This window comes from Brienomyrus brachyistius, chromosome 24 (genome assembly GCF_023856365.1).
Source record: "Brienomyrus brachyistius isolate T26 chromosome 24, BBRACH_0.4, whole genome shotgun sequence".
NCBI classification, from domain to species: Eukaryota; Metazoa; Chordata; class Actinopteri; order Osteoglossiformes; family Mormyridae; genus Brienomyrus; species Brienomyrus brachyistius.
In genome coordinates this window covers 8,839,281-8,850,204 of record NC_064556.1, presented here as the reverse complement: position 1 = coordinate 8,850,204, position 10,924 = coordinate 8,839,281, and the positions used below count along the sequence as shown (strand labels likewise).

Sequence of the window (10,924 nt, the reverse complement as noted above, 5' to 3'; positions counted from 1 at the left end):
TGCACTGGAGTAATTAGACCTTTGAGGCCTCATCTCTTTAGAGTGCCATAATTACCTTAATAAAAAAATCTATGACTGAAGCGTAAGGATCATTATGTAAAAATACTTGCTAATGAAGCATTAGCCCTGATTTTATATGGATTAAAAACAGTTAGAAACATATTCCAGTAAGAGATTCACCAGATGAGTATGAGTGTGAGCTTCACAAAGAATTATCATCCAAGCCGCCTGGTTAACGTGTCTTAACTTCACGCAGTGGCAAGAACATTACGCTGTTTTTGGGGAGTCAGACTGTTTCTGGGGGAGTTTCTGGGGAGTCAGACTGATCTCCGGGGAAGTCGGACTATTTCTAGGGAGTCAGACTGTTTTTGAGGAGTCAGGTTATTTCTGGTGAATTAGGTTCTTTTTGGGAGTCAGGCTGTTTCTGGGGAGTCAGGTTATTTCGGTGGAGTCAATTTCTGGGGAATCAGGCTCTTTCTGGGGGTGGCATTTGCTGTAAATACCCAGCCTGCACTGCTGGGAGCCCCTGGCTCTCTCTCACTGAAGGCAAGGCATATATTAGCATGTCCTGGTATGTGTGTTGACTGTGTCACCAGTGTGTGTGGGAGTTACCTGTGTCACCAGTGTGTGTGTGAGTGTGTATGTTACCTGTCACCAGTAAATGTGTGTATTACCTATCTCACCAGTGTGTGTGCTACCTGTCACCTGTGTGTCACTTGTGATACCGGTGTGTGTATATTACCCGTGTTACCAGTGAGTTTGTCTGTTGTCTGGGTCAATCGGGGAAACCAAAACGGAACGAAATTACTTCTACTTTCAAATTTCATCACACTGTTAAAAGTACCTGGCAAGTGATCCATTAGGTATGTATTCCTTCATAATCAGTCAGTGTTGTGTATAAGCATGTTTATCTTGTGTCTGTAGGCCAGTCCTGTTGGATGCATGTTGCTCATCAGCTGATAAACCACTACATCACTAGCTCTCTTAAAAAAGTCTAGTGCTTTGAGTATGGTGACATTTGTTAACCCCATCCATACCAATTACCCAGCTGAGGGTCATAGAGAGCTGGGTGCCTGACCTAGGAGGCCAAGGACAGGCAGGCGTGTCCTGGAGGGAATGCCAGCCTGTCATCGGGAACATGCACAGTAATATGCTCTGGGCAGCTAAGGGAGAATAAATAGCTAACCACCTGTTTTTGTACTACAAGAGGAAACTGAATAGAACATGCAAACTTCACACACACAGCCCAGAACTCGAACCTTAACCCCGTCCCTGCTGGGGGTGCAGTAGTTGAAAGGATTTAACTAATATTAACGGTAACTTCACCTTGTATTTCCTGACAAAGGTACATATTTTGTGGAAATTTGATGATTCACTTGTGGATGGGATAGTTTTAGCAAGGGTCACATGACTCACCTATAATGGGTAATTATTAAACATTCAAAAGCCATTGAAGTACTGTCACACATCGCATGACAGTCACACGTCACACTGCAATTTAAAAACAACCCCAACTTAGTAACTAAGCATGAGGCATCAAGTTATGATGCAGGTTTAAAAAAAATCCCACATTCATTGTCTGTTGTCCATAATAAGAAATAAATTGCCTATTATAAGAAGTAAACTGTAACATATACCGGTAACACTTTACTTTATGGGGCACAAATACTTAGTAATAACTCAGTTACTGCTGAAGTACAAATTATGAACAAATATATTCACCACTTAACAGATGTGTCACAATTTAGTAATGTTGAACAATACTGGGATCGGTATTTAACTTGTGTTATTCTTTACTTGTTCCCTCAGTAGTTCACAAAGGTTTGCAGAATTAACAGATATAGTAACAAATGCAGTAACTGCTTGAGGAAAAACATCAAAATTCAATTATGACGAATTAACATGAGATCAGTATGTAACTAAGACTTAGTTTGTGCTTAATTAATGCATATAATAGCATAATACTATAAGTGTCACCATATGACTCATCAAAGTAGACTGAGGCTGAAATGTTACATTTTACATAAATATTGGCAAGTTATTTGTTTAGCAATACTTTGGAACCGAATGCATTTGCCGTCACGTGATAATGTTACACACTGTATTTTGCGCAACATTTTCAATTTATAACTGAGAACTTTAGGATATAATCAGTAAAATGAAATGAGACAAGGTGGAAGAAAGAAATGGAATTACAAAGAAAGGTCCATTTCACAGCCTTTCTCGCAAGAGGAGAGAATGGCCGCCTTGTAGTAGGTTAGGGTTTTGTCGGGCTGCTGGAGACATGCTAACGCGGGGAAGCGGCACCGTGCTAATTAGGAAATGAGGAAGCTGACACTCTGTCTGTGAATGCTCTTTCTGGGAGGGATCCTTTCTTCCAAGGCAGTCAGCCATGTACAATCATCCACCTGCTGCTCACAAACCACATTCTCTTCTAAAGAATCTTTTAAGAAGTTATTTAAATGGGCTTCTTAAACACTGGCAGTTGATGTCCCTACAACTCGCATTGTAACTGAAGCTTTTCGGTCTGAATGCTTCATCTTCCTAATTGTATTGTGCGGTTGCCTCAAACAACATTGTGAAACAGGCCCACATGACAGTCTTTCATTATAACCCACATCACAAAAATTGTAATGAAGAAGGACATTTAAGAGCAGGCTACTACTTTACATGTACATCCGAAAAGTAAATTAAAGTCAATGCAATAGACTAGAATAACTGAAAGGGCGCAGTTAGGCCCCTGAGAGACAGGTTTGAAGAAAGAATTCTGGGTTCAAACAAATCTATTGTGTCAATTTTTCTCTTCCTTTTGTAAAGAACTAGTGCCGGCACATTAGCCAGAGGTTTCATAAGCTAAACAAAACATTTTCTCCATTATTTAAGCTGGTCTGTCCTTCCTCCTGGCTCCAGTATTTTCCGTCACTAGTGAGACACATATAAAGCCGCTTTTCTCTATCTCACTGTTCTCTGCTCTTCCCTGCTGAAGTTGAGACTCTTTCTGTTGGTTTAAGCTCAACCTCAAACCCGGGGTGACCTTGACATGGTAACCGGCTCCCCCATGACCTCTGATCAATCTCCTTTCTGCACTTCCTGTAGCCGCATGAAGGGGGTGTTTGTACAGTGTGGGATGGGATGGCGATGCACCTGTGGCAGGGCAGGTGACGGCGATTGCGATGCAGACTCTGACACCGAGGTTAAAGCCATTGAAGAAAGCAAAGATTAGACTTCTTTTGTACCCAGAAGCGTTAAACAAATTAATCTATTGCTGTTCATCTGACTGTAAAATCTCTAGATTTACTGTTTCCAAAGGATGTGGGCCCGGCTTGGGGGCATTCGCTTTAAGGGTTCGCTAACGTAGGAATGCTTTTCTAAAACTACCTTTCAAGAAGTTCAAAACACTGCAAAGAACCAGCATTCGGAATATAAAAAAATATTCTATATTCAGTATCTGTATCACTTTGGCTAGAATGCACCAATAAAGAAATTCATAAAAATTAATTCCTGTCTCTCCTTTTGAAAAACATCTTCTGGAGAAGCTTTACAAAGCGTTTGCGCCAATCGGCTTCCCCCCCCCCCCCCCCCCCCCCCCCCCACTAATCTCCTACAAAATACACTGATAAAACTAATAAAAGTCTCTTTGAGCAGCTTGTCTCCCTTCTTAACTCATATGAGAAGCTTTACTGTCAGAGCAATGTGGAAAATGTGGGCATGCAAAGGCAATTATTGCTTTCCTGCTTTGATAGGTGTGGATTAGTAATTAGTAATATTATTTTAATTACATTTGATAATTGAACATATACAGACACATCTATATATAATATACGTATGTCACATTTTTGTGACATTTTACAATGAACCATTTAGTTTTCATACAATTTTATTGCCAATACACTGAAATCTTTATTTTTTAAAACGTAAATTGTAAAAAAAATGTTCTACCCTTTGATAACACTGCTATACTTCAAAAGCCTTGCAAGCATATGTAAGCTACATACACAGTGTATGTTATGGAACTTTGTTTTATTACAGTACTCTTTTTATTTCAAGAGTATGTATCAAATTTTACATTAAAAAAGCTACAATACACACCTGTTAGTGGTGTATTGTACAGGTGACTCCTTGTTCAAGATAGTTATTTGGGCGATTTAACTAAATACACACATACATATATTAATATCCTCCCATTACCAAAACCAATTGCTTAATTATAAACGTGTTCTTTTCTTTTAGAATGACTACTACAAAATGCTCCTCAATAAAAAAAAACGGCACATATTTATTTCTGTAGTAACATAACATTTCCAGTATTGCAGCTCTTTTTGTTAGTATCGTTACTGATTTTCGCATTTAGTTCTCAGATGAATTCTGTTTAAGTTGTGCGCCTCACGGCAAGCTATGCCTGGATCCAATATGCCCTTTCATTTATATTTTAATACTACCATATGCAATTTACAACCAAAATAAAGAGAATGTTGCTTCTAGACACTTTGTTTTGCTTGTACAATTCCGATAATTATAACCTGAATTTACTAACCTTAAAAATGAATTTTATATTACGAAAACAGAAATTCAAATAAAATATTTTTAACATTTCGTATTTTGAAAACATCTGTATACATTTAGTGCCTTTTTTTTTTTTTTTTACCAGAAACGGCTTAAAATTCATGAGGAAACCAGTTAACTAATGTAGCAACCAAGTTATTCTTAAATGTATATAAACACAAGAGATTGTTTAGTACTGAATTAATATATTTAGACGGCAGCTTATACATTTTTGAAACCTTTACCGAAAGATTAACATACTATTATCTACGGGTTACGAAGAAAGAGCAAGTTAAAACACATAATTTGTTTTTTTTTTTATTCGAAATTTGGAATATTAAAATGGATTTGAAATGTATTCGTGTGGTGTCAAATACTTCTTATGGTTTAAGAAAAGAATCAATATGGGAAAAACCTTCTTGTTTCTCTTTAATTAAATATGTCAATCTGTAAATGTCAAAGACTGCAAAGCGCAATTCTGTATCGTTCCGGTACCAGTCAGTGAAAACTAAATGCTAAATCTGGATACCGTAGGAATATGTAAAGCAGATCATCAACAGCGGTCTGTCTCTAAATCCGCCGTTATGCAATTACGGGGAACATAGCAGCAGCTTTCGGAACGGTGAGCCAAAACCACAGCAAAATTACTCAAATTCATCCAACGAGAAACATTGCGTCATCACCAAGTGACTTGACTCGTCATAATTGTGCGACCTCTTTCGTCATCATCGTGAGACTTTCGATATACAGATGGGACTGTCCAGCAACGTTTGGAGAGTGATGTCCCTTTAAGTTATTTACGAATATTACTTTGTTCGTTTCAGTTTTGTTTCTCTGAGACGTCTTTTTATATAATGATATTCTGCACTCTGCATCTCGTCTAAACTAAAAAGTCAACGTGCTGCAACATAATTAAGAAAAGCGTGGCTCCAAGGTGGTTCATATATGGGATTAACAGCTTTTCCTTTGTTGTACGATTTTTTTTGCCATTAATTGCTTAAATCACTAAATTACTGTATAGGTTGTGTGCTTCATAACAGAGTGTGTAATATGTATCTCTCCTGGATTCACTGCTAACCTTTGTCATTGTGGTTTCTGTCAGCATGTCTGTTTGCTGCCTAAGGTGGAGCAAAACGGTGGTGCAGCTGTTTCACTCACCTCTCAGCCTTTGGAGGCCAGAAGTGTTTCCCCAGCGCTATGCATGTAATTACCTGGGCAGCTTCCTGTGGAGATCAAGTCTCACTGGGCAGCTCCGTCAGAGCTCTACAGACACTGATGGGATGGGGAGTGTAGTAGGAGAGGGTCAGTCTGGCAGACAGCGGCAAGACCCGCGAGCACGTAACACCGTGAGCAGCATCGGGCGGAAAATTCATCATCGCCACCTACAGGTGATAGGGGCCTCTGGAGAAGACCTCGGCACCATGCACAGGGCAGATGTAGTACGACTCATGGACCAGCAAGGCCTCAAGCTTGTGCCTCTGGACCAGAACCAGCAGCCACCAGTGTACAGATTGATGACTGGGAAGCAGATTCATCAGGAACAACTGAAGCTGCGGGAGAAGGAAAAAAACAGGACAGGTGTGTGTGCCTGACCATCACAGCCCCTGCGTATACGGCCATGTCGTACTTTTTTCCTCAGGTGTTCAGCTCCGCCTCTTTTCCTTGACCCCGTACAGGCCCTGTGGTCATGAAGGAGCTGGTCTTCTCCACAGACATCAGCCACCATGACCTGGAAACCAAACTGAAGCATGTTCAGGGTTGGTTGGAGAAGAAGCACCATGTGCGCCTCACTGTTCGGAGACGGAACAGCAAGTCAACAGAGCCTCTGGTGAGGACTCCCTGTCTGACATCCCCTACGGGGATTTTTCCTGTATGTCCAGATCAACTAATACAGGGGTGGGCAATCTTATCCAGAAAGGGACGTATTTTATGTGGGTTTTTGCTGCAACTCCATGAATAGGTTACTAATTAAAGGACTGATTGTCTGAAGAGTCCACATACCTGGGTTTGAACAGCCGACGTAAAGGTTACCCCCAAAACCTTCCGTACACACTGGACTTTTGCGGGTAACATTGACAACCCCTGAACGAATATGACCCAATAGTATATACAGTGGTGCCTGTGGTTCACGAACGCAATTTGGTTTGCGACCAAAAATATTGTGGAAAAAAATGCATTGGTTCACATACAAAATTTGGTCCCCATGCCTCTCTGCTCCTGCGATGCCTCGGTCCGCTCGTCGCCACACTATTTTGTGTTTTTCTTTAAAGTTTTTACTATAAAAAAACTGAATTATTATAACAAAAATTATTATTCGATAGACTTGTGAACGAATTAATCGAATTTCAATACTTTCTTATGAGGAAAAATTGCCTTGGTTCGTGTACAAATTGGTTCACAACCACTTTCCTGAACGGATTGTGTTCATGAACCCCATGCACTCCTGTATATTGTGACTATTTATTTGCACTTTTGTTCATACCTTACATGAATGTGAACTTGAAAAAGCTCATAAACAGTTTACATTTTCTTATTTTATGGATATAATTTTTAATAATAGTTCTCTAATTTCATATTTCAACTAAATATGTGTGCAGTGGTTAGCGCTGCTGCCTCACAGCAAGAAGGTCCTGGGCTTGGTTCCGGATCCTTTCTTTCGGATCCTTTCGCACGCTTTCCCCGTGTTCATGTGGGTTTTTGCCGGGTGCTCCGGTTTCCTCCCGTAGTCCAAAAGCATGCAGGATAGGTTGATTGGTGAGTCTAAATTGGCTCTGTAGTTGTGTGAGTGTGTGCACCCTGTGGTGTGTTGGCGACTTCCCAGGGTTGGTTCCTGCCTGCGCCCACTGCTCCCGGGATAGGCTCCAGTCGCCCCTCCCCCCCCCCCCCCCCCCCCCGCGACCCTAGTTGGGATTCAGCAGTTTCAGAAAATGGATGGATGTGTGTACAAGCTAATTCACCAATAACCAAAAATTATTTCTAATCAACAGTTGGGTGTAAAAGTTTATAAACATGCACATCTATGTTGGGATATGTCCATTAGGGCTGGGTCAAGGGCTACTGAATAGACACGGTTGTGCTGATTTTGTACAGATATCCTCTTTAGGAGTGCTGATGCTTTTTTTGACACAAATGTACTGTCTTGTGACTTCAGGATCTGGAGCTGGAGCAGATGGTGCAGGGCCTGGTGGGTGGATTTGGGTTTGTGTCCCGGCCTCAGCTCATCCGGGATGGTAAGGCAGCTATGTGCATCCTGCGACCCCCATCCAAAAAGGAGCTGCAACAGTCCAAGACCCCATTAGAGAGCGGCCTGTCTGGTCCTGCAGCCTCTGATCAGACCACACCTGGGGCGAAGTCATCTCCAGAGTAGTGATCTTTATGTAATGAAGCGTGCAAAACTGAGAGTTTATGTGTGCATCTGTGCTGGATGGGGAGCCAGCACGTGATGTGAATGGTCAGCCTTCTTCTGGAGCTCGATTGGCTGGATTCTGAGCCTATGCCGTGGCAGAGAGCTCAGTGTGGTGCATCGTACATCAGCCCTGGGACCCGACTTCTGTGTCCTGTGCCACGGCTGTACAGCTCGTGTGGACCACCCCCCATACCTGCTGTCTGAAACGTCTGAATCATTAATGAATTCCATCTACCTGTTGATGTTCTAAGTTAGAACTGAAGGTTAGCATTTAAGAATGTTTTGCGGAAAAGTTTTTAAGTCTAGGTTGTGGCATTAATAAAGCAGACGATCCAGTCCCCAGAATGATGAGCTTCATTCATAGAAAACAGTTCTATCTGGGGAAAAAAAAAGTTCAATAATTTAGTCCTTTTTAATATTATGAAACTATGGGGATAAAATATTTATCTATAAATAAATCATTGATGCCTCGTGCCCATTGCTTCCGGGATAGGCTCCGGACCCCCCGCGACCCAGTAGGATAAGCGGTTTGGAAAATGGATGGATGGATGGATAAATCATTGAATAAGCCTGCATGTGAATTTTTCTTCAGGATGTTATATTTCTGTAACTGACACCTTATTCTCCAGCACATTGGGGTACAGATGGTTATATGCAGAAAACTTTGAAGATTTAATAAAACTGATACTGAAATGACAACATGAAAAAGTGAAAATGTCTAAGCACTTGGTTGTGTCATACAGGCAAATAAGCTCAGGAGGATCCGGCTTCTGCTGAGAGCAGGCGCTTGGTAAAGGGTACACTGATCATCTGGGGGATTTTGTTATTTTTGACTTGGTTTATTGGACAAAGTCTCTTCGGAAGTCTTAAATATATGTCGGACTAATGAATTCTGACACGAGTTCTCTCGTGATACTAGGGTTGTTTGGTTCCTCATTACTACAGTGCTACATGCCATTCCGCAAAGCAGGATTTTTCCATTAGCCAGACGACTAGCCAAATTTTAGAATTGTCTATTAGGAATGTCCCTTACCTCTCTTCCCATTGGACAGATTTCACGTTTGGCTTAAGTTATCCTACTAACTGGGAAATTCTGCTTTGCGGAATACCCCCCAAGACTACACCACTATGCAACTACAGAAACGCAAACGATTCCATTTCCCAAGCTCCCTCATCTATGTTGGAATGTATACCATTGTGCAGTAGATTGCGTTGGTCTTTATGCAGGTGTTTGTGTGTGCATATTTGAGAGAATGAAGTCCGTGAATGTGTATGTGACTGTTAGTGTGTGCGTGTAATACAGTGATTGTTTTTCCTTCAGGCTCTGTCAGTACATTGGCTCAGAGCCAGATGGCTATACGCTCTACTGTTGTTATGCAGATGGCTTCAGCTCTAATAAAGCCTTTATTAATCCTCTGCCGCCTGATGCATAGTATTCCTGTAGAATCCCAAGCTTACTGTATTTATGTAGCATAAGCTGTCAGCAAGACTTGTTTAACTGTTTTCTCCAGTTCAAACTGTCTGCAAGATTCTGAGTTTGCTCCAATAGAAGCTGTCTGGATGATTCTGCATTTAGTATTACTAGTTCAGTACAGGCTGTTCATTAGACTCAGTGTTTGTCCACTACAAACTGTCCATAATGTTGTTGGCTGTACTTCACCTATACAAGGTTTACTGTGTTTGCCATATCATTTCATCAAAAGCTGTCCATGAGACGCTGAGATAGATTAATCTTGGGATGCCACCAGTGACCTTCCTGTGACCTAAGCAGAAGGACTTGCTTCCTAAAGCTTACAGGTCATCTGGAAAGAAGCAATTAAGGTTTCACCCTGGCAGGAATTTAACTCAACACTGACCTCTATGGGCCAAATGTGGAATTTACAGAATGACCAGTAATGTGAGTGGCATTTGCAGCACCAGATTCTTTGTCACTGCATATTAAACTGAAAACAATAGATTTTACCTGCGGCAATTTTGATGAAACGAGTCTGTTTAATCGGGCACTTCAGCTGCAATATGGGTTTTTGTAACCAAACATTCCGTGATCATTTTATTATTCTATAATGTATTGTATGTTAAGTGTCAGGTAGGATCCACTTTATTAAGGACACCCAGATAGTACTGGGTAGGACCCACTTTATTAGAGACACCCAGATAGTACCGGGTAGGACCCACTTTATTAGGGACACCCAGATAGTACTGGGTAGGACCCACTTTATTAGGGACACCCAGATAGTTTACTGTTTACTGAGAACAGTGCAATAATCAAAGAAACATCCAGCCAGTGGCATTTCAGTGGACATAAGCATGCCGTCAATGAGAGAGGTCAGAGGAGAATGGCCAGACTTGCTGGAACTAATGGGAAGACCATAACTGCTACAGCAAAACACACCAGCTTAGTAAAACTGTGGCACACAGAAAAAAGTGTAAAAATCCCAGGAAACTGGCTGTTTCTGAGATGCTGGACCACCATGTCTGCCACCAACAATAATATCACTCTGAAACTCTCTTAAGCGAGGTGCCTCAGCTGTTCTAATGCTGAGCCAAACAGGAAGTGAGCAGGGCAGTGGGTCAGGTTGCTGTGCCTGTGATTGGAGGGTCCTTAACCCCAACCAGCTCCCTGTTTTCTCTCAAAAATATTCACCACTTTGGATAAAAACATCGATTAAATAATTAAAATGTAAAGGGAGATGCAAAACTCGACGCATTTTAGCTGCTTGTGTCAGTTTCAGCGTTAATGCTTGTGAGTGCACATGTGTTTTCAGCATAGATGAGTCTCACTCAGTGTTGCCAATCAGTAAAAAACTGAATAAGCACGGAAACAAAATGCAGTCATTACCCACCTCTCTATGAGTGTGTTTGCCGGAAAAATAAGAGAGCAAGATGTGAAAAACACATTCAAGACTTGACATGCTTGTACAAACCGTACACTGGTGGCCAAAACTGCGGAAACACCCAACAATCCTGGCATTACAT

At 41.3% G+C, this 10,924-nt stretch overlaps 1 protein-coding gene across 1 annotated transcript; it reads left to right on the top strand.

Annotated features, from left to right (window-relative positions):
- Positions 1–5,269: 5,269 nt before the first annotated feature.
- Positions 5,270–9,364, top strand: mtif3 (mitochondrial translational initiation factor 3). Its single transcript, XM_048994645.1, has 4 exons — positions 5,270–5,476; positions 5,645–6,120; positions 6,219–6,370; positions 7,694–9,364. The coding sequence occupies exons 2-4, from the start codon at positions 5,646–5,648 to the stop codon at positions 7,907–7,909; spliced, it is 843 nt and encodes a 280-aa protein (XP_048850602.1). The 5' UTR covers positions 5,270–5,476; position 5,645; the 3' UTR covers positions 7,910–9,364.
- The last annotated feature ends 1,560 nt before the right edge of the window (positions 9,365–10,924 follow it).